This window comes from Salvia hispanica, chromosome 6 (assembly GCF_029641045.1).
Source record: "Salvia hispanica isolate PSC_SH4W2 chromosome 6, Shi_PSC_v1, whole genome shotgun sequence".
Classification (NCBI taxonomy): domain Eukaryota; kingdom Viridiplantae; phylum Streptophyta; class Magnoliopsida; order Lamiales; family Lamiaceae; genus Salvia; species Salvia hispanica.
Genome location: NC_142697.1, coordinates 22,822,709 through 22,846,117, shown reverse-complemented (window position 1 = coordinate 22,846,117; position 23,409 = coordinate 22,822,709). Strand labels below are relative to the sequence as shown.

At 35.6% G+C, this 23,409-nt stretch overlaps 1 protein-coding gene and 1 pseudogene across 2 annotated transcripts; both read right to left on the bottom strand.

Annotated features, from left to right (window-relative positions):
• Positions 1-3,252: 3,252 nt before the first annotated feature.
• LOC125204605 (protein neprosin-like) lies at positions 3,253-6,046 on the bottom strand. The gene is made up of 7 exons (XM_048103312.2): positions 5,550-6,046; positions 5,345-5,431; positions 5,067-5,276; positions 4,818-4,982; positions 4,659-4,712; positions 4,437-4,583; positions 3,253-3,808 (listed from the first exon to the last, which is right to left on the bottom strand). The coding sequence occupies exons 1-7, from the start codon at positions 5,811-5,813 to the stop codon at positions 3,431-3,433; spliced, it is 1,305 nt and encodes a 434-aa protein (XP_047959269.1). The 5' UTR covers positions 5,814-6,046; the 3' UTR covers positions 3,253-3,430.
• Positions 6,047-10,986: 4,940 nt separating this feature from the next.
• LOC125206400 (alpha-glucan water dikinase, chloroplastic-like) lies at positions 10,987-22,559 on the bottom strand (annotated as a pseudogene). Its single transcript, XR_016132486.1, has 32 exons — positions 22,274-22,559; positions 21,777-21,821; positions 21,547-21,656; positions 21,391-21,469; positions 21,195-21,286; positions 20,961-21,114; positions 19,515-19,922; positions 19,323-19,430; positions 19,089-19,187; positions 18,836-18,976; positions 18,650-18,738; positions 17,996-18,130; positions 17,552-17,714; positions 17,370-17,459; positions 17,075-17,260; positions 16,728-16,790; positions 16,598-16,660; positions 16,452-16,511; positions 16,200-16,352; positions 16,003-16,086; positions 15,575-15,751; positions 15,383-15,489; positions 14,970-15,183; positions 14,774-14,877; positions 14,457-14,589; positions 14,172-14,297; positions 13,506-13,616; positions 13,167-13,265; positions 12,865-13,038; positions 12,251-12,343; positions 11,517-11,632; positions 10,987-11,391 (listed from the first exon to the last, which is right to left on the bottom strand). The product of XR_016132486.1 is annotated as an alpha-glucan water dikinase, chloroplastic-like (transcript).
• Positions 22,560-23,409: the final 850 nt, after the last annotated feature.

Below are 23,409 nucleotides of genomic sequence, written 5' to 3'. Positions count from 1 at the left end.
CATCTTTGACCAAAATTTAGAGAGAAAAATGGAAGAGAAGATGGAGTGTGTTGCAAATCAGACCCAAAATCAAAGTGAAAAACGGATGAGGTGAAGGAAGATGGAGTGTGCTGTAAATCTGACCGAAAATGAAAGAGTAAAAGAGAAGAGAAGAAGGAAGAGAAGTCTGGATTGGTTTGGTGCTGTTACGGAAATTCAAGAAGAGAAAAAGAGAAGAGAAGATGGAAGAGAATAGGGCAAATCTGCCAAAAACTTGACTCGATTTATTTTAAATACGAGAATTATCCGCAAGTGTACGGGGCTAGTGTAGCAATAAACAAGTACGAGTATCGTATCCACGGAGACAAATTATGCAACTCAAGTACCATGAACCGATTTTGACTACTATCTAGAAAATCCGGAAAGGTGGGTTTTGATTTTGAAAAACAATTAAACATAAACAAGATAAAAGCACACAACAAAACACGAGTTTCAAATAAGAGAACAAGGTAGAGCCTTGGATCCAACTACAACGAACACAATGTGAACAACTCAACAACTTCGATTACCCATTTGAAGTCTCTAGGATTACTAAGAAAGCCGCTAGTCTAGACTAAGCCTTCTCACGAGTGCACTTAACCAGTTGATTAATCATTAATATTGAAGTCTCCTTCTAATACGTCACAATTAACTCCTTAAAACAAAAGGCTCAAGCCCTCACTCTAGAATTCCTTCTCTCGAATGCAAATTATCTAGGCGATGTTCATTCTTTTATCAATCCTAATTAGGTATCTCTCGATTACTCAAAACTAGGTAAACAAACCCAATTGGTAGCTAAACAATTGAATTGAAAAGGCACAAGAATGAAACAAAGAAATCACAAGAGTAAAGGTAATCAAAAGTCCTTGAATTAATCAAAAGCATTCATTGTAGTCTTCACCAAAACTCTACAAAAGATTTAGCTACTCATATTCAATGCAAATTCACAAGAGAAATCCATAGAAAGTGAATTGAACATAGGAAAACTAATAGAGATACTCCCAAAGGTGAATTGAATGGGCAAATCGTCTTTGTCTTCAAACTTGTTGATGAATCGGACTCTTTGTCGCTTCAATCTGCTCTCAAACGTGGAAACTGCTTCTGGGGCGTGTGGAAAGTATATTGGAGACGAACCCTAGGTCCTATTTATACCCGGGGCGAAAATAGAAGAAAAATCAACATTACGAGCAAATATCCCAGCCAGGCGATTTTTAAGTAAAGAAACGCCCGACCGGGTGTTCTTCTTAACGGCGGCTTTGCACAAAACGCCCGACCTGGGCGTTTTTCCATAGGAAAACGCCCGGCCACAGTGGATATGCCCGGCTTGGGAGGCCAAACGCCCGGGCTTGTGTGTACAAACGCCCGACCAGCTGCAATAAATCGCCCGACCTCCGGTTTTGGTACCATTTTCGTCCGTTTCCACCTGTTGTGACTATAAAAACTCGACAAACTCATCAAAACACTAAAATAGGGGATCATAGATGAAAACTCAAGTAATGTGCTACAAAATACTCAATTATGCACTTTCAAACATCCAAAACACTTGCTAAACTACGAGTTTATCAAACTCAAATTCATTTTTAAGTATATGTCACATCAAAAAATAATTTTACTCCAACTACTTATACCATTTTTGGGATTTTGTCTCACAAAACTTTTGGAGTAACACCAAATATGGCGTTGTTTCACAAAAAAATCCAAAAATGGGTTTGGGTTTAGTGTGTGGTTGGAGAAGATTCTATACTAAAACTCATTTTTAGTGTATGGTTGGAGTGGTTAGTATATACTCCTACACTAATACATTTATTAACTGCACCATACAAATAATTTTATAAGTAGTAATATATGATCCAAATTGCAAGTTTGCTAAGAAAATTGTAACAAAATAATTTTATAATTAATTTCATTATTATCTTTTATTTAATCTAAGACGAGAAAAGACTTAATTTCTAATTATCAACCCTTAATGTATTCTAATTCTATCGTACTATCCAGCGGTCCAATTTAAATTAAAAGGCAATTAGGGAACAAAATGTTGATAAAAAAGCATTTATGCTAATTGCTTCAAGTACTTCACTAATTTATTATATCAAACAATCTAAAAGTAAAAAGAGCCCAACAATCAAATAATTGGCCCAAAACTTTGAAGCCCTAAAGTCTTCTCCTTCCTTTTCCAATTTCAATTTCAGAAACTAGGCGGCGGTTTCTGGGTTAGGTGCAGTGAGGGCTCGCTCAAGGCCTCAAGCTCTGGGGCGGAGACTGGTCGGAAGAGGACCGTGCAAGGGGGTTTCTGGGTTACTACGCAGTTCCGCCGCTGTGAGACTCATATTCCAATAACTTATTCAATTGACATTTCTTTGCATTTCTTAAAACTCGTGCTATAACTAAAGTCCAAATAGAATTGCTATTGCGGGACGAAGGAAGTATTTGCTATTACTCCGTAGATAATTATGAAATTTAACATGGATGTAATGTTACAAGAAAGTCAAATGGCGGTGGATGGCTTCACTAACAAGAAAGCAGAAAGTATAGATAGTAAACTTTCATCATATTTCCGAAACTTATGGTGAATCAAGGAGTCAAACACACATATATTTTGTGCCTACATATTTATGTGTAGATAGTGGAAACAGAAAGTTATAATTAAGTTTTGCACAAAGATAGAGTGCATGAGATTTACTTTAGGATTAATATTATTGTCCGACTGTTCAGATTGACTATCTAATTATGCATTCGCTTGTAAACCAAGTAAAATGATTTTATCATCCTGACTTTTTTCATTTTTCAGTGTCCTAACTAGAATTTCTTTTTCTTTCTTCAGTAGAGTTTGTGGATGGAAATGTCCAAATGAGGATTGAGTCCATATACACACATGAGTGTGGAATTTTATTACATTTTGTATAGCTTACTATCGTCTATGAGGCTACCCTATAAAGATCTTTCTTTAGTTTAGGAAATTTATGAGTTTCTCTTAAGCTTATAGGAATTTTCCAAAAATCCTTTTTGCCTCTTTGTTTTTAAAGAGAGCATATACACACACATAACAATTTATTTAGATATCCTTTTTTCTACTTGATTGTCAAATACTTTGATGGTGCTTTGAATTTCACTATCTTATAGTAGTAGTTATAATCAAGCCATCCAATTGAATATTTCCATTGTAGGTGTTATTCTATTGCTACATGAACACCAAATTTTGGCCTTTGTATAAACAAAAAAATGTATTCAGAGAGATAACAAAATCACAGTATGTATTTAATAATTCAATTTACCATTTACAAGCCCCTAAGTACACCTGTTAGATGGAAGGAAAAATCGAAAGAATAACCCAAGCTGTAGTACCATCTTGAGAGGAGATAACCTAAATTCACCCCAAATAGGATATAATTTAAAAATAAAAAAGAAAACTATTTCAAGGGCACTTGGCATTTTTTCCTGGCCCTCCATAGTAAAAATAATTTCCCCAAACCTTATTGATCCCCCCTTGTATATCATAACAGTTGGGATGATCCGCCAAAACTCGAAGATTGGATAATGGTATCAAATTATTATCCCAATCAACAACTTGAAGATTTCGAAAATAAGAGGCTTTTCCGAATCCTTCCCCAGCGAAATGACCACTTCCCATTTGTGTCGATGTATGTGAGCTCGAACTTTCACTATTCACAATCTCTCCTCCGAACTGAACCATGGTCGCATGATCCCTTAGATGTGTGAACAAGAACGACGGCCAATAACCCACTAAAACGCCGTTCCCGAATTCCAACCACCAATTTCCGTGTTTCGGATCCTGTAATTTAACATATTAGTACCGTCATTTCTCTTCACGTATTAGATACGCCTTAATGAATGAGAGCGTACATAATAGGGGCAGTACATTGAAAAAACTAAGAAAGTAGAGGGGCAATATGGGAAGATATATTTAGTTGAAAAAGAAGAGTGGGGAGAATCATAGAAAGCATAAAAAGGAAGAAAGCAATATAATGGTGTCGATGGAGTAACTATACGGTAAGAGCAATATTGAGTGTATGGTGTATCTTACAACATGCGTATGTTAGCTAGGTGGATAACATGCATCATGACAGTTAAGCTCATTCAACCTTTTTTCCCCTTACTTGCACCATTTTCCAACCCCATAAAGAAAAGGAGTGAGAAAAAATGCCACACAAAAAAAAAATGAACAAACAAAAGAGAGAAAAGAATCTAACCCTTTATTTTTTGTTTATTAATGGAAAAAAAATAACTTGGGTATTGGGAGATTCAAATTTCAACCCCTAGTTCGTCTTCCTATTTCTTATGCATTAAGCCTCCTGAAGCCCCAGCCAATTCTACTAAAATTTGAAGTTTCTAATATTTTAATTTGTGCTATTTATGAGAAATCAAGAAATGCCGAAGCTGCATAAATTATAGTGAATTACCTTCCATACTAAGAGGCTAATGTCAAATTGGCCACCATTATAAGATGAAGTTGGTGAAATTGCTGCACCAATCGCTATTTTATTGTTGGTCTGAACAAATCCCGAGCATAGCAAATTGTAACATCCCGTTGCTTGATACGCGTCGCTCTGCAATTAATTAATCAAGTGGAATAGTTAGAGATTGAGAATTTTCTTAGTAAGCACAAAACAAATCAAACTTACAGTCCAGTATGTGAAGAACCTAGGATAGTTGTCTCCATAAAGCTCTGGGCTAACCTGTTGGTTAAGACAAATCAAAACAAAAAAAAAAGATTGAATAAGTATTAGTATCCATTAATTGTTGAAAGATAATTAAATAGTAGTATGAGTTAGAATGTGTACCTGCCAGCCAGCTTCAATGGTGTTGAGATCATCCCCAAAGGAGCCTGCTATAACCCACATTTGTGATAAGCTGAATTCATACTGATTTGAAACCACTGGAGCCCAAACATTTATACTTGCTTTTGCCCCATAATACTCATCTCCACTTACATATCCAACCGCATGCTGCAAATCACAATTCAACACCAAATCAAAAATATTGTAACTAAAACAAACATAAAATTTCTACTTCAAAATATGTATAACTACCTCATGGCCATTGCTGGATGTATCTCGGACAACGGGGCGAATCTTCTTCCCGAATGATTGAACATCGGCGGCTCTGGCTACATCTTTGGCTCTAGTTCTTCTAATGGGAATTGTTCCTTGTGGGCAGAACTCATTAGACATGCTCCACATCTGGAAATTTTCTTCATACACTCCTCTTGTTTTCCGGCCCCTCGGCCTCTGCGGTGGATCCTGTTCATTCATCAACAAACATCAGCTTTCATTGCTCCTTTCACACCTTTGAAACTTAGATTATTTACCAATGGCTTTTGTCCTTTTAGCTTGGGGTGATCGAAGGCTGGCTGCTTGTGCGACGGCACGCAGTCGATTATGTCACCATCCGGGCTCTGTGGAAGGACAGAAAACAACAAAAACAGTGTTAAGTGAGGGGTCATAAAACAGGACAAAACAGAGAGAGACAGGACAAAAAAACACAGAGGAGTAAGGCATGTCGCATGAACATGCCTGAATTGTCTTAACGGAGGGCTTGTTGATTTTGGCGAGATGGGCTCTGACGAGCTTCATCTTCTTTGGTCGGAAGTCTTGATTGGTGTCGTTGAAGTTTACTGATCGGACAGGGCAGACGGCGGAGATGAAGAATAGGAAGATGATGAAGGTGCAAGAGCCTCTTCTGTAGATTCTTTGTAGTAACGAATTTTTGCATTGGTGTTGCTGTCTGTTTCTGTGATCCAAACATTTCTTGGTAAGATTTGCAAATTGCCAATCCATCAAGATAGCAAAACACTTCACTTTCTTGGCATTCCCTGATTTTGTTTCAAGTAAGAAATGGTTTCAAGAAAATGAAGGTAATAAGCTTCAATGCTCCAGTGCTTGTTATTCTCTGACAGAATGTATGATTTGAAGGAGAAATAAATGGGATTTTGAGAGTTTAGTCCATGTGGAGGTGGGGGGGTTTATATAAATTAAATATGATGGGATTTGCAAGTGATTGAGAATGTGAAGGGGGGAAAGAAAGAAAGACTCAAAAGAATGTGGGGGGTATGTTTTGGTTTCCAGTCACCAATACAAAGACTGAACTTTAACTTTTATTGTTGAAATAAAATATGGGGCAAATAGTGAAATCCAATTGAGTTAATGAGTGGTGGTTTCTGTTATGGTAAAATTTACACTTTGGGTTTTGGACTATAGTTTTAAATTTGTTTTATGTTTCTCTTTCTCACTTCCCAAGACAAGATGTTCTTTCTGTCAGCAGCCACTGTATATTCGCATCAAATGCCTTCTTCTTCTCTTTTGTTTTTTTTTGAGTCATATATCTATCTAAAAAGTAGTTTCAAGAAATTTAAAATGTATATAATGAGTTTCAGAAATAAAAATAATGGAGGGTTTGGTTGCATGTCATTTTATGTATTGACGACGGCATAAATAAAATTAAATAGGATTTGATGGAAATGGCAGTTGATTTGAAAGTGGGATTTTGCTTAGAGCAACACAAATTTTATAATGTAGACATGCGCATGGTTATTTGCACTGTGTGATAATGCAATTGCATGTGCATGCGCATATTTTTGGATTTCTCATTATTTGGGGGGCCTATCCAACAACCATATTCATTCAATTTCAAAGGTTTAGTTTAGTTTAGTTTAGTAGGGATGAGCCGTTGGACTTGGGATTGGATTTTTGTCCGGTCCACAAATCTGAAATTTTATGAAAAGCAAATATGATCATAGCTATTTGAATTATCTGAAATTTCGAAAATATGAAATCCAAACTACAAAATCCATCCGATCTGAAAAATGCAAAATTGTATAAAAATATAGGAGTATTAAAATTTGAAGACCCAATGCGAAAAATCCTATACCAGAATCTGAAAATCTAATACTCCCAAATATCATATTTGTTACTGTAGGTTTTTTATTGCAATATATTTTAATTATATATATAAGATTTCAAATTTTAAAATATCCAATTCGAACATAATTTTTTAAAAAATCAATCCAATTTGAACAAAAAATCCAAAAAAAATCATAATCGAATTTCAAATTTCGATTTGGTTCGGATCAGATTTTTAAATTTCAGATAATTTGCTCATCCTTATGTGTAGGTTTTAATATTTAATACTCTATCTATCCCATTTGTTCACCATAAATTTTTTATATAATGTTACAGTATCTTGTAAGTTAAATGAATAAAGAATAAAAATAGACTACATTTATCATGAAATTTTATGCAATATTTTGTAAATTAAATGGGAAGGGAATAGAGATAGTCATATCAAAAGGAAAAAAGTTAGTACCAATTAGAGTGAGAAGAGTATATAAGTTACTCTAATTTACAAAAGAAATCTTCAATTTTGTTTAGTAAAGGCGTATTCGATTACATAAATCAAATTAAAAAATTATTTTAAGTTGAAATGAAGTGAATTCTCTCCTCGATAATAGAATTGCTAATTAATTATATAGAATTACTCCCTCCGCCCCACTTTAAGAGTCCCGGTTGAGTTCGGCACGGGTTTTAAGAAATATAAAGGAAAGTTGGTGAAAAAGATAGTGGAATGTGGGTCCTACTTTTATATATTAGTTTTATAATAAAATGTGAGTGGAAAAAGGTGAGTGGAATGTGGGGTCTATTATCAATTATGGAATATTCCAACCGGGACTCCTAAAGTGGGACACCCAAAAGTAGTAAACCGGGACTTCTAAAGTGAGACGGAGGGAGTATTAAATTTGGTAACAAACCAGAGACAACATTATAGTGTCTTGTGTATTATCGTAGTGATTTACACTAAAATTTGAATGTGAACACCCATTATTATCAGACTCAATAAATATTGAATGATAATTTTCATGAATTATCATATCGATAGATTCATTATTTAACTTGACGTACACTAAAATCAACTTGGACCTATATGCTTATCATTATAATATATTTAGAACAACCTATATATATCATGCTCCACTGAAGGGATTTCTACAATTTTATTTTCTCTTCACTCGTTCGGTAATTCTTTTGAGACATTAATAATTTATTTTTGTACGTATTTAACTACAACTTTTTTAATTGTTGATGTATGCCAGCTTACACATTCATGTACAAATAGTATACTTTAATTTTAAGAAATAGGATTGACAAATGTAATAGTATCTATGATAACAGTATATTCATTTCAAAATTCTTGTTATACTTTACAGATATCCCAATTGACTTAAAAAAACCTATGCAAATACATAGAAAACATGCAAATGATTTATCATTAAATAATTAGAGAAACGGATCAACTCAGACAGAATTTCTATGAAAAGCGGTTTATTTGAAAGCTGCAAAAGTCTTAGGTTTGCTTTTAAGTAGAGGGGACAATATTATAAATATATGCGTTTTTTTTCTTTATAATATAGAGGGCCATCTTATAATTATTAGACCACATGACTGTGTGTTGTTCTAATCTAAATAATAGTAGTAAAATTTATTGTAATTCCTAACTCCTAAGGTGATCAACAAGATCATGCATGCGTGTGAACACATTCGATCGAGTTGAATTAGCATGCAAATATTTAAACACAATTGTTTGTATATTTTAATTTTAATGTTGATTCAATTTTTATTATCAATGCCTTAAGTGATAATATGATGTTTTGCAATATGAAAAAGTAAAATGTTACTGTACAGTCTGTACTGTACTAACTATCATTAAAATACGATGAGATAGGTATACTTTCGTGTACTTTTATCCTAAATCCACAAATCACACATGCGACACTTGAGTATTAAAAAAATCAAGTGTGACAAGCTCGATCTATAAGATTCGAGCTTCAAATATTTGGCCTTGAGAGTATTCACTTCATCAATAGACCACCCTAAAAGTTCAAACAGTAAATTTGTATTTTTGTATGTTGAACTTGAGTAAAACAAAACTAGATGTTTCTGGTGCTCTTTCATTTGTGTGGCTGACATGCATGTGAATATTGTGGCAAACTATGTTTACCTTCTTGCAATAGAATGTTATGATAAGAAAAGCTGAAATCTCAGGGATATTTGTCTACAAATATGGCACAAACAAACAATTTAAGGCAGCATTTGTTGAGTATAAAGTGTGTACACAGTATGTTTGCCTACTCCCCACAAACTAAGATGCATGCATAAATAATTATTTACTTCTATTATGGTCCCCTACACCAAAAATACTAGGACATGGACATGGTGCTTCATTTAAATTTGTACTACAATTGAAAACGACTACGTGTAGTAGTTATAAATAAAATACTATATTGTGAATAATATATGTGATGTATTTAGAAGAAAGACATCATTATTATGTTGTTGAGCGTGTAAATAAAAGGAAAGGATAAAAATGACGTGGGTAAAAAAGGCCCAAATCTTTTGAAGGGTCAACATTTTGGGCCCATGTATTGTTAAAAATACGTTTGACCATTGGATTCTTTTCAGCTTCAGGCCTATGTTACAATAAGGCTCAATTTATTAAACATAAGTAATACATTTCACTTTAGAAAAAAATTCAGTTATTAAGAATCTAAAAGTTAAAATATAGTGGGAAATTGTCTAAGAGCTTTACTGAATTGCACAATTTTTAGTAATAACATATTCTAATTAAGAATGCATGAATCTTTAATTATGAAAAGTTAACTGTACATCTAAACACACAGGTCTTTGTTCAAGAATCACTGAGATCCAAGTGATGGAAGAAGTGGAAAAAAGAGAGATTGTCATTTGTCACAAACTCTTAGAAAGCAATATCATACTGTTGCTGAATTAATGTTCCCAAAATTGAGGAATTAGTATTACCATGGTTTGGAAAGGAAGAGTAGTGGTTTCTTGGGTTTCGTTTTTCACTTTTGAAAGATCACATATCCACCGTAAATTTAAGCTTTATTAATACAAAATGAGACTTCGAAATGGGAATTAAAGAACATATACCTCTTAAAGATGAATGTAAAGCAATGATTATGTCCCATCTGCGGACCCATACACTCTTCTAAGCCAGATAAAAACACACACACACACACATACACACAAATTAGGTTTATTTATTGAAACACCTAATTATTATAGGGTCATGGGGCAGTGGATGTTTTTGTAAACGTCCAAAGTGGAGATTTTGGGTAAGAATGATTGAAGAAGAGTGTATCTTAATTCTTAAAAAAATGAAGAATAGATGTTTCTTATGTGTTGAATATTCTTGCTTTTGGCTGGTGCGATGATGACTAATCCATGCCACCACCATCATGGTTGTTGGGCCATTAGCCATTATCATCTTCAACAAGATGATGTTGTTAATCAAACATAGGCATGCAAACCCCATATTCGCGAAACTTCCCTTTGCATGTTTGCCATATAATGTCACATCCACATTATGTATGTCGACTAGGCAGAAAAACGCCTAATCCGTTACTATTAAGTGGCATAAAGATTTTCCATCGTGCAGGAATATCGTGGCAAGATTTCGGATTCCAACTAATACAAAAATACCGAAAAATAGTAGTACTACTAATGCAAGAAAAATTATATTGGTTCTCTGTTATAGATATTAGTTAAAGTGGTATCCAATTTAGCCTTGCTATAGTTATTAGTTAATGTGGTATCCAATTTATTAAAACACAGAAAAAACACATATCAAAATCTAATTTGCAAAACACTCCCTGTTCGGTACAATTGCGGATGGAATATTTTAGTAGAGTAAAATGAATTTTACCATATAAAAAAGATGAAGGATGATTTCTGTTTTGGGCTTTAAGCCTCGAGTATCCGTTTATCAGAGGAAAAATATGACAAACAGTGAGAAAAATGTTAAGTAATCATCTTTCCTCAAATTGTGGCCTTTGTTGCACTTCACGTCAAGCATTCATTTAGTTTTAGCCCATCCAACTCTAGGACATTTTATTAGTGATAAATAATTCAACTATTGGAGAAGAGTATTTCCCAGTAGTGACGACCCATAAAATACCATTTCTATACCATCTCTCCCAATAATAACAACGCTTATTAAGTTACTTGTGGCATCCGTGTATGTTTAACACCTGATCTAAACTACGACTACCTCATTATTTCAGGCACACCTACCCTTATAGGAGATGCTGCTCGATGCGACTTATGTTCGACGTAGTAGACCATGTCCAAGGAATTTGATCACATCTGTGGTCTTGTTTGGACTACATAAATTTTACCATCCTTGACAACACCTTCGATATCTTGGGGGGATCCATATAGCTCCTCGATGGCATTTGCTGCAACACCTATGTTAGACAGAATCGAATGACGGAAGTCACCATCAACAATTAATGCATCAGATGAGTAATCAAGCACCACTTTATCCTCTTCATCCATTGGGACACTGCAACAAACACCATGAAGACTTAGTTATATTCCGAAGATCCTATCTACCAGTAAAAGCGTAGCCTTTCTGAATACTACTCCTCGCTTTCACTCCTGGAAAAATAAATCTTATAACACTTTTACCTATCATAAAGCCCAGCACCGGCATAACCTTCTAGATCTTCACCATTTGAATCTGACCGGAAAATTATAGACCGCCTAATAAAAAGGCCAATAGGTTTGCTGGGGTAACCTAAAATCTGAAAGGACAAACTTATCAGCAGTCAATAGTTAAATGCTTTGTACAAAATAGTCAAATGCAATTTTCATGATGATAAACTGTGCACTAGAAATTTTTTTATCTTTGCAGAAGTAATATTTTGCTAAAAAGTTCAACAAAAGGGAAAAAAAAATTTGGCCAGTAAACTGCTGACAGGTTAAAATATTGGGATATTGGCAACTAATATCACAAAACTTTTAAAAAGTTGGGTTTTTCCCACGAACTTTCCCTCGAGTTTGTTTTTTCCCACGAATGACAAAATTCATGTTATTTTAATAGATTGAAAAACAATTTTGGAGGGTGTGCTTCAAGAAAAATTATTTTCAAAGATTGAAAAACTTGAAACTCTCAAAATTGTTGTCGAGAAATTACGAAAAAAAAATTCATATCATAATATTATTTGTGGAAATTTTTTCATTCGTGGGAAAAAACCAACTCGGGGTAAAGTTCGTGATATTATTTGTCAATTTTAAAGTTTGTGGGAAAAACCCAACTTTTTGAAAGTTTTGTGATATTAGATGACAATATCCCTAAAATATTTAACATTTAAATGATATGACACATCCAGATGTGCTAAAGCCTCAGTCTAATAACTTACCTGAGGAGATTTCAGGTCATTTTTCTTGCAAATAAAGCTCAGTGCACGACCTGGGTAAGCTCCCACAAGTGTCTCACCAAGCCCCTTGACAACCTATTTAAGAGAAACGCATAGGCAAATATTCCTTATTAGATAATTAAATGCCTCACAACTACAGGAGATCTTCAACAATAAAACTTTTTATGCAGAAACTCTTATTATATCTTCTTTAGTTGTATTACTATTCAACCAATATATTTTCTTGGATTCTGATTTTAGGTATAGATGGCACTTTACCAGTTTCCTGTCCAGCTCATGGGCTCAAATGTTGCCACCTGAGGCTATGGACATAGATAGGGAGGTCTAGACTTGTGACTCCTTAGTGAGCCCATAGTTTTTGGCACATAATTCTTAACGATAAAATATAATATCAAATGGCAATAAAAGATTTTTTTTCATTTTCTTAGGGGGGGGGGGGTCTAGTAGCTGAATGCCGTCTTCATCAGATATGATGTCTTTTTTGTACTTTGATATTTCTTGTGTACGATTAAAAATAGCCAGTTGATGAATATTCGATGCTGTTACCAAAACTTTTAACTGTTTATAAAGTTAAAACAAAGTATAGCATATATTACCTCAGCATATATTTCTGATGAATCCCCAGAAGATGGGTTAGTGGTGTGGATAACAAATGCATAGTCAGCATTTACTATTTCTTGAACTAGGACAGCCATGCAAAGACAGTCATGATCAAGCTTAACTTTTCTTGTACTGAAGTATGCCCTATCATTCCACTTTGAGGCCCATACCTGGAAGCAGGAAATTAAATATTTGCTATATAAAGATCCATTATCCTTGTATTAATGGTTATTAAACTTCGAAAGACAGCAGCGTTTCCATAAAACATACAATGATTGATGCGTTATGTTATGCTTACCTTCTTTATGGCCATCCATGCTTGCTCCCATCTCTCTGCACCTTCGTCACCAGGCCACGGCATGCCAGAACTTTGCATCTTCTCCTTCAGCTCTTTAATCTGAGACAAGGTTTCTCAAGTAAAATATGGAATATCTGACATGTAATCACTGTGAATTTAGGGGTATAATTTTCATCTTAGTCCCATGTATAGTTACAAAACTACCATTGAGGTTTGACTATTAACGTAAAGTTCAATTGTATTTGGAAAGTATTAGAGAGAAAAGTTCATATTTGCTCAATTTGAAAAATGGGCAAATTCCCAGTCACCAAAAAGTGGTGCCACTAAAAGGGGACTTACCAACTGTGGTGGTGCTGCAAGATCCAAAACTGTGTTTCAAATCTCACCAAGCAAACTAAAGTCTCCTTCATATAACCTTCTCTTCAGAACTAGCAATTTCTCTGCCACAACCTGCATAGTTCCAGATAAAAATAGAAGATTAAGAGACTACAGAACATTTATGTTCACATTATTCAATAGAGTGAAATGATGATTTCAGGGGTTTCATTTTCATAAGAAAATTTGCTACCAGATACATACCACCCATATGTCCTGAAAAAAGAGTTATTATCGTCTTGGAGAAAATCGACCACATACCCGAAAATATTCTAATTCCTTTTAATGTTTCACAGGATTTAATCCACAAAGCTATTAGTGCAAATGCAGCTGAAGGTTTTACCATCCAAAGCACACGTCAATTCTTTCAGCTAATAAATATCACATTTTTCTCTTGAGAAAATAAGTCCTTACCAGTTACTACATTAAGGTTCAGTGATGACACTGCATATTATTAGAGGAAAATTGTTCCCAGGAAAAGTTCAATCTACTGTAGAAAACGCGATCAATTGCACAACCCCCACACAATCATGCACATAAATGAAATTAAGAAGAATTGGATATTTGGATGATAGGCAATGTGTACAAAATGGAGATGCATAAGAAGGTCCATCTACCAAATAGTATAACCTGATTTGACTTATCTGAAAGGACTGCTTCAAAAGTACCAAATGGTAAAGCAACAGAAGTTGGGATGTTAACCCAAGAAGGAACTTTCCCTTTTAGATGTGCAATATTGCGTGATTTGGCCCCAACCTGGACAAATGAAAATCATACATTTTTGTATAAGCTTAGTTTACAGCGGAATCCTCAACAGGAAGATTGATCTCCTGAAACTTTAAATGGATAAAGAACATGAAATAAGATAGCAAAAGAGGAGATAGTTGAAGTATAGAGTGAATGTAAAAGGCTGACCAGTTCATCTGTAAATTCTTCAGATGCTATCGCATATCTTCCAGAGAACTGCTTTCTCTCCAAAGACAAAGATGGAGCAGATGAAGCTTCATTTGAGTCAGCTGAAGTTACTAGCTCGTAATTTTTCATCTCACTGCAGTAAAGATGCAATTAAGAAGGCATCAATTTTGGCCTTCACAGATCATAAAGTGCAGGTTTTTCCGTTTAGGATTATTTGCAAATATGAAGAACAAAAAGAAGCGAAAAAGAACTCAAATGTCGCTGATCTCTTCAGTGTTCATTAACATGAAAAGTAAACTTGGTATATCTTGACTTACCTGTATACCACATCGGCAGATGTTGGTTTTAAATGCAACAACTTTCCTTCATGTGCCTCAATGTCAGCCAATATATTGGGATCAGAGCAAGTGGCAAAACAAACCTACAAAAAGAAGAGAACTCTTACTGGAGCTACAGAGGGATATTGTGAGCCAGAAACCGCACTGAACAACTGACAGGTAACAGAAATACAACCTTACTGTTCCTGGCTCGAACAGAAACATGCGACAGAACATCAGGCATGTCCGGAGTCAGTACTGCTACAGCACCATCAGGAATTTCTTCCTCCCCTTTTACAGATTTTGCAACCAATATTGTTGGTCTTGAGTAAGACTTATTCTGAACAGAAAGCAATTGATCAACTACAACAACATATCCAACAGCTTCAACTGGACTGATGACCTGCCAACTGTAACAGAATAGGGGACATGCATTAGTAAGCTACTAATGCTATCTCAACAACTACATTTTTACATTTTCATGTATGTAATCTCAGAAATGACATTCCTCATCTGACTGTGTAAACAGGGTCATGGCAACGTGGTGTTTAGGGGGGATTAGTGCAACTCATAAGATTTCTATTTTTGTGAGCTAGTAAAATTTATGACCTTCCTAGATTAGCAGTTTTTCGAAGAATGGGATCAAGTCGATTGAGAAGGGAGGACAGTGAAGCTGCTGATCCTGCTCGAATGATTTCTTCAGTAAATATATCGACCTGCATGAAATATTTAAAATGTTACTTATGAGTTGTAATGGGGAAAGATATCAAAAGGACTACACAAGTTCTCATGTATACATACGGCCCCCTGATCCACCGCAAGCAGTGTGCCAAGATACTCTGCCGATGGTTGCAGTAATTGATGGTAGGCCTCAGCCTTGTTTGCAAGTGAAAGCCGAGTTCTGTCAAGGACTGATTTTGCAAACAATGCCCAGTGCTCATCGCTGCTCTTGCACATGCTCCGGGCTAAGTTCCATCCCTTAGTATAAGAAGAAAATTAAAATCAGCTCAACAAAAACAATCTCCCATTAACTAGAAAATGCATTAGCGAAGAAAGATCATACTCTGCAGACGTGTATTACAAGGACAAAAAGTATGAGGCATCCGAATATTCCAAGAGCAAATAGACGTCTATTAGCAAGATAGTTCCGAATGCATGTAGATGTGTTTATAAGGACTCAAAATACAAGGCTCGTGAAGAATGATTAGATCTGTTTAATTGGTCCTCACCTTTAAGCAATAAAGGAGATCTTCATTATCACCCACGGAAAGTGTGAGGTTCTCAGCAACAAGAGAGATGAAGTACATGATTTTCTGCAGAATTTGCATTAAGTGTTGCAACTCCCAGTCAAATTATAATAAAGAAGGGGGAACTTACATGAAAATGGATTATAAAGTGGAGTATAATAACAAGGTTCATATGATACCTCTGGGCTAGCATTATTCAACTCTTGATAACCACGTTCTACAGCTGTTCTAACTGCAGAGTCTAGGGCAATATCCAGGAATAAAATATCCTTCAAGCGGTCGTTCGACTGGGAAAGCAATGGTCTAAGCTCCTGGCGAGCCTCAAGCAATCCCTGAGTGCAAAATAATATCCACCAACAAGGCATTAAAAGGTTGACACACTAAGGATTTTCCAAGATTAAATGAGGAACAATTACAAAATTTCAATATACCTCTAGCAGGGCTTCGACATTTCTGTCTTCAATGTGGTTCACAACAAATAGGAGTAGTTCCTGTTCTCATAGTCAGAAAAATTTAGCAAAATGTTTAAAAATTTCACTTTTCTGGGGATCATTACATATTGAAGAATTGGCTGTACCGGAAATCCTCCTGGCAAGCCTTGGACAGGATTTATCTGTACTCCAACCATGAAACCTTGTCCCTGATGTGAAGCAGTTACATCTTAGACACGTTGCAGGAGGGATGAGATTATCACATAATGGACTTACCTCATCTTTGTATCCCAAGCAATTAGCGATGGCAGACTCAAGATCTGCACCTGAATGAACAGCCTGCACCAAAGTAGAGTAAAATTTTGGAAATTTAGGAGTAGTTGGGAATACTGACTACTCAGCAATAAATCAAGCTGGCCAAGATTTAGTGGAAAAACAGGGGGTCTGAAAATGTGGAAGTCATTTTATGTGAAATGAAAAGGATTATAGTTAGCAAGCATGTTGAATTTTCTCTGAATGTATTCAACTTGAATAACGCAGACACATACAAACAAGTAGTTGTTAGAATCAGCTGTGAATGCCAATGTTAAATAGGCCATACAGATGTGACCAAAATCTCTAACCTTTAATGTTCGCATGTAATGTCCAAGATCACGCAGAAGCCCATCCTTTTGATCCGGCCTAAAATTAGGTTCAGAATGTATAGCACGGTCGTAACTAAGGAGACGCTCTTTTGTTATTCCATTATCGTTCAAGGTTTTCCAGTAAACACTAATGTCAAAGTCACTCTTGATATAATCCATCAGTGCCTGTGATAGGTAGTATGCAATTAAATTTAATAGTTGAAACTTCTCCACATGCAAGTGAGTGTGTATTATTAAGATCAGCCAAATGATTGTTTACTTATATCCTGAATACCTGACAGATCACAACATCATCAGGACTAGTGTTATTATGAAGCTTTTGATGCCATTCTTCCATCAGTCCACCTTTACAGTCATTGTTTCTCTGCAGTTGAATATTAACTTATACAGCATTATCAAATCCAAATAACCACCAAAAGAAAATAAAGGGGAAAAGGGCATGCTTAATAAAACAACCTGAATGACTAATATTTCATCCCTAATTCGTTGCCCAACATCCCCTTCACCTCCACGTCCGACAGTTGACATAATCATGCGTATAACTTCACGATACTGAGGAAAACTTTTGTAGACATTCTGCAGCAAATCCGTAAGCCTATCTTGAGCTTTGCTTATCTCTCTGCACAAAAATAAGAATTTAAATTTCAGTTTAAACTGAAATTGGAAAGAGGTAGAAGACAAAAAAATACATGGAGAACATGATTCTCAGTCATCCATAGCAGAGTCCTTTTCTTTCAACTTCCTCAAAAGATTTTGTTCCTGAACCAATTTTTTTCAGAAACTATGAGCTTGGGCCATGCATAGGATGCCATGCCCATGGACAACAGAAAGGAGGGGATCCAAACTTCCAGGAACAGAAAGCCACCCACTGAAACTTGCAGCCGCTGTTTAGATTTCTACCTTGGTTTCACATTGTAATTTTTGTTCCAGATGAGTTGTCTTGTTGCCATAAATCTCATCCACACAAGAATGCCAGCAAGACCTACTTCACCTGCACTTGTCGCTTCATCCATCAAGTCTGCTGCAATATTAAATCTGTAGGAAACATCAGGTGTTAACACAATACAGTAAATTATACCCTGATATATAAGTATGCAATGAGGTACACCAAGTGGAAGTACAAGCAATGTTTTTAATTAAAGTAGCAACTATACATTAAATATGAACAGTTTTAGGCCAATTTAAGTATAGGCACAAAAACTAGACAAGTCACTTTGAAAGAGTTTTTAACTCGAGTCGGGATGCATCTCAGCTCCAGTTGACTATTCAAGTCCAAGATCTGGAAATCCAAGACTCAGTTACATGCTTTAAAGTTCTCATAATAAATGAATTATAGTACTAAACTCGAAGCAGGAGATTTAGAACCTTTAGGATATACATGTTACACACCACATATTCTATCATGCCCGGAAGCCAAAAAGTAATTCAAATATCAGTAGAAGCTCGGATATGAGGGAAATGGGGAATGAAATTGCTCGTAAGAAATGTTATCATGAATTTGGAATGTGAAAGGTGCTCTATTCGGACTTTCAGATATACAAGTAGATTTATCACCTATGCATAAACGATTTCTGGGCTTCACTTTCCAAGTCGGCTATTTTCTCTAACAAAAACTTTGATGTTCCCTTCCCATCACCTGCATCCTTTTCCACAAAATAAACATTCAGCATAGTCAACATGTAATATGGAAACAGAAATCCAATGAATAAAAAAAAAGGACAACAATGATTTTATTCATACCTTTTGAACCTTTGCTGGGCTAGTTTTGAACTCAACATAAAAGTCAGTGCTGCTGTTCTTTATCCAGTTTCCACCAGACAAAAGAACAAATGGCATCCCCACATAGTTTTCATCTTCAACTGCTATTTCCAATGATTGAATCTGAAAGAGTAGCCTAGGAAGATGTTATTCTCTTAAGCTCGATGAGTTGATATCTAGTCTTATGGTGTCAACTGTCAAGGCATAAAAAACATACAAATGTACATACACAAACCTTGTATGGCGGATTATTGACAGAAGTGGTTGTGAAGTTTGTTTCTGCAGCCTTGTCTATAGAAACCGAGTCAGGGGGCATCATAGTTGAGGGAGGTGCCTGGAATATAATTAGTCAATATCAACGAAAAATAAAAAAAAAAATATGTTACAAACCAAAAAAGAATGACAAAAATATCTCCACAACATACTACGTTGCAAGGGTTCATAATTATTAATAGGTTTTTTGATGTACTGTCCATTCGCCAACATTTTTGGACAAAGCCCAGTGGAGAATAACAGGATCGGGAAGATCTGTAGCCAGGTAGACTTTTGTCTTGCCAGATGACTTTGCTACAATTACCTTCAGAAAAAAAGAATATCATAAAATATCTGTTCAATGTTCAAAATCTCGTAAGGTAAATTAGATAGGATGGTACAGACACACCAGGAGTTCCTTGTCACCAAGCTTATAAATTTTCTTGTTCAGTATAGGGCCATCAATATGAGCTTCCTTATCCATAGAGAACTGCTTAATAGGAGATAAAACTTCTGGTGCATGGGAGATATTTTCATTGATGGCCTCTGGTTTATACTTGGTGAGAAGCGACATTATGTCCCTTTTCCTGCGCTGAACTCTATCAGTGGAAAAATTAGTTTTTGTACCCTTCGTTTCTATCTTTTTCCTTTGAGTATCTTTTTCCGTATCAGGTATATTGCTTTTTGATTCAGAAACAACATGATCTTTACTTTCACTTGCACCACTTTTACTTGTTAATTTTGCTCTAAGGTCCTCTATAGAAGCACCCCTAGCTACTTCTTCCAACAGCTCCCTTCGAGCTGCCTCATACTCCTCCTATTTAAAAAGCATAAGATAAGAACAAAATCAAACAGATACATTGACCAATGGTTATCTTAAGACCTCAATGCATATGACGAAGGATCAAAAACTTCAATTAAACCAAAAGAAACATCAAACTAGCATATTACAAGGAGAGATAAAAAAATGTCTTAAATCTTGTCCCACATCAACTTGGTGAAGATCCCATCAAATCTATATAGTCTCATCTAATCTATATTTTCCTGTTCTACAGTTTGTAATCAAGTTCAATGGGATAGTCGTTTTCTGGATTATCTATTATCTATACAAGTTCCATCGAATTCGAACAGCAGAATTCCAAACTTTTGTATCTACTTGGAGAATCAGGAATTCTCCAGAATCTACTTGGAGAATCAGGAATTCTCCAAGATTTAAGACATTTTAACACGCCCCCTCACGTGTGGCCCGGAATGACACATCGGACTTCCATCACGTAGGTAGGCAAGACAAGAGATAAGAGAACCATCATCCAAGATTTAAGACATTTTAACACGCCCCCTTACGTGTGGCCCGGAATGACACATCGGACTTCCATCAAGTGGGTAGGCAAGACAAGAGATAAGAGAACCATCATCCAAGATTTAAGGCATTTTAACACGCCCCCTCACGTGTGGCCCGGAATGACACATTGGACTTCCATCACGTGGGTAGGCAAGACAAGCGATAAGAGAACCATCATCGATATGGGCTGGAATGATTATTGGTCTTCTACTCGTGAGGTAGATAAGTGATAAAGAGAACTCTATCATCGATTTGAGCCCGCTCTGATACCATATTAAAGTCGACGTGGGATAAGATATAAGACATTTTAACAACATACAACATCAAATTTTTCTCCCGCATTGCTGAGAAAACAGAAAACATAGTTCAAGGAAAGAACCAAGTATTGTGTTTGAAACAAGAAAAAGAAGCATATAGAAATAGAACAGTTGTAAACCAAAGGGGAAATGGGCCATCTTATATAGTAGTTACTGTGTTCTTAAGCTGAAGCTAAAGCAAGGAACAGTCACAAACCTTCTCTTGTTCTGGGGTATACATCTGCTTCCCTTTCCTCTCCCACCTCAAATAAGCTTGGACTTGAACAAGATCCTCTGGAACTGATATTTTTGGAGTTGTTAATTCTGTCTTTGGCAAATTAACACGAAAATTTCCTCCATTGTACTTATACCTGAGAGCATAAGAAAGACAAAGCTAAGGACATGGTTCAATACATATTCTCTAAATTTTTATAAGTGAGCATCACTCTACCATTTATTCTGGGCTTCGTCATATATCAGAAACTCTAGAGCTTCTATTGCAGGATCGTCAATCTCTATGCTCAGTGCAGCATTAGCACCAGACTAAGAATAGACACATTATGTTATCCATCGAAAAGTGATGCACTTCTGTCAATTATAACAATTCAGGAGACACATTTTAGTTAAAGTGGCGTTCTGAAGCTTACTTTCACGAAAGGACTCCTAAGTGCTTTGTTCTTGTACTCCATAGTTCCAACTGGACGACATTGTGGAAGACTCCATTTACTAACCAACCAAGAGAAGTAATATTAAAACTCAATATAGGATTGTAAAATAGATACCTCTACTTCAACTGCACTTACTCTTGTTGTTTTTTTATTGCTCCCCAGTGTAGAAGCAGGCCGTCACTATTGCTTGTAACTTGAATATTTACTACTGAAGCAGAACCAGATGTCGGAAGCCCAACAGCAATCTGTTTATTTACATCCCATATCAATTGATTGGCTAGCACATTTCATACAAGTATCATCCTATTTGCACAGTGGACAGAGATGTACTTTTCGTCCCAAATTAAAGATCAGTATACACATACCTGTAATTCAACCTTCTCGTCGAGTCTGAACTTTTCCATCTGTTGCTAGAGAACAAAAACAGTAAACAGTAAAGACAATTAACTCAGATGCTGCATTGAAGGGAGTAGTAGTAAGGAAATATCCTAAGGAAACAAGTCATGGTATAGCCACTAAAAAACTGAAGAATATGTAATCATTCAAGCCTTTTAAGTACAGATGAGGTCCAATTCTTATGACCATATAAACAAAAGACGCTGAAGCCTGAAAATAGAAATGGCTACTATAGTACTATTACCAAGTGAATCAAATTGACTGGTGCATCATTACTCGAGTGGAAGGGTTCCAACCAGATGTTGATTTATACAACTTGATCGGATAAAATAGAATTATTAATCGGAAATTATCTTAAGCTACTACCTCGGGAGATATGCATGCCACTAGAAGAAACAGTGAAACATACACAAAGAAACTAATAGGCGTATAATGTTAAATTTCATCAAGAGTTTTACAATGTTACCGTAGAAGATGGATCAGCAGCCAATACAGCCTTTGTGGATCTTAAAATTGTATGCATCTTTCCCATCTGTAATTTATTTTTCTGCAGGGTGAGTCTTCTGCCCCGGAACTCAGTAGATGTAGGAGCTCGGTGTGTTAGTAAATTTGCTTGAGGCTGGAGAAAGGTATTTCCCCAAACAGAGGTTGAAGTATTGCTTCGACTCTGATGCTCTAAAACTCTAGGAGTAAAAAAACTTTGATGCAGCAAGTAAATTCCCAATCGCATTGCTCATGTTTCCTCAATTGTATAATCAACTTCAAAACTCACAATTTCGACCTCAATATTTATGCTGTCAAAAAAAAGGAACTAAATCCCAAATCATTAACACATAACACCATGGTTGGGATATACGAGTATAAACAAAATCACATTCACACACGAAACATCCACTACAATATTTATTTATTGAACACTCAATTAAAAGTGGGTCCCAACATCCACTACAATATTTATTTATTACTACACTCTAAACACTTTTTTCTTAAAACATATGCCCGACTAAACCCTCCGTCCCCCATTAGGAGTAGCACTTTGACCGGGCACGGAAGAAATGTAAAGAAAAGTTGGTTGAAAAAGTTAGTGGAATGTGAGACCTACTTTTTTATATTGGTTTTATAATAAAATGTGAGTGAAATGAGTTAGTGGAATGTGGGACCTACTTATCATTTATGGTAAAAGTGAAGTGCTACTCTTAATTGGGGACGGACCAAAATAGAAATTAGTAACTCTTATTTGGGGACGGAAGGAGTAAAAAAAATCAAAAAAATTATAAAAGGTAAATAATAAAGCATAATATATGAAAAATCTAAATAATGAAAACATAGTATAGTAAACGAGTAAACAACCTAATTTCTAAAAAAGAAAATAGGAGTGCAAATAATTACATAACAAACAAAAATGCACAAATAGGAGGAAAATGGACGAAATTAAATACTAGATGACTAATAAGAATAACCATAACTTAAATAGAGTCCAAACATAATTGCGTGTAAATATATGCTAAAAATTGAAGTTTGTATTCAGAGGGGTCGAACACAGGTTGATAACAATAAAATAAAAATAAATTTATAAAGTATAGTATAAAGCAATCGTGTTAA

Coding starts and splice junctions, on each gene's coding strand:
- LOC125204605 (XM_048103312.2), bottom strand. CDS start 5,813: ATGGATTGGCAATTTGCAAATCTTACCAAGAAATGTTTGGATCACAGA. Junction 5,432..5,549: donor CCTCCGTTAAGACAATTCAG/GCATGTTCATGC, acceptor GTCCTTCCACAG/AGCCCGGATGGTGACATAAT. Junction 5,277..5,344: donor TAAAAGGACAAAAGCCATTG/GTAAATAATCTA, acceptor ATGAATGAACAG/GATCCACCGCAGAGGCCGAG.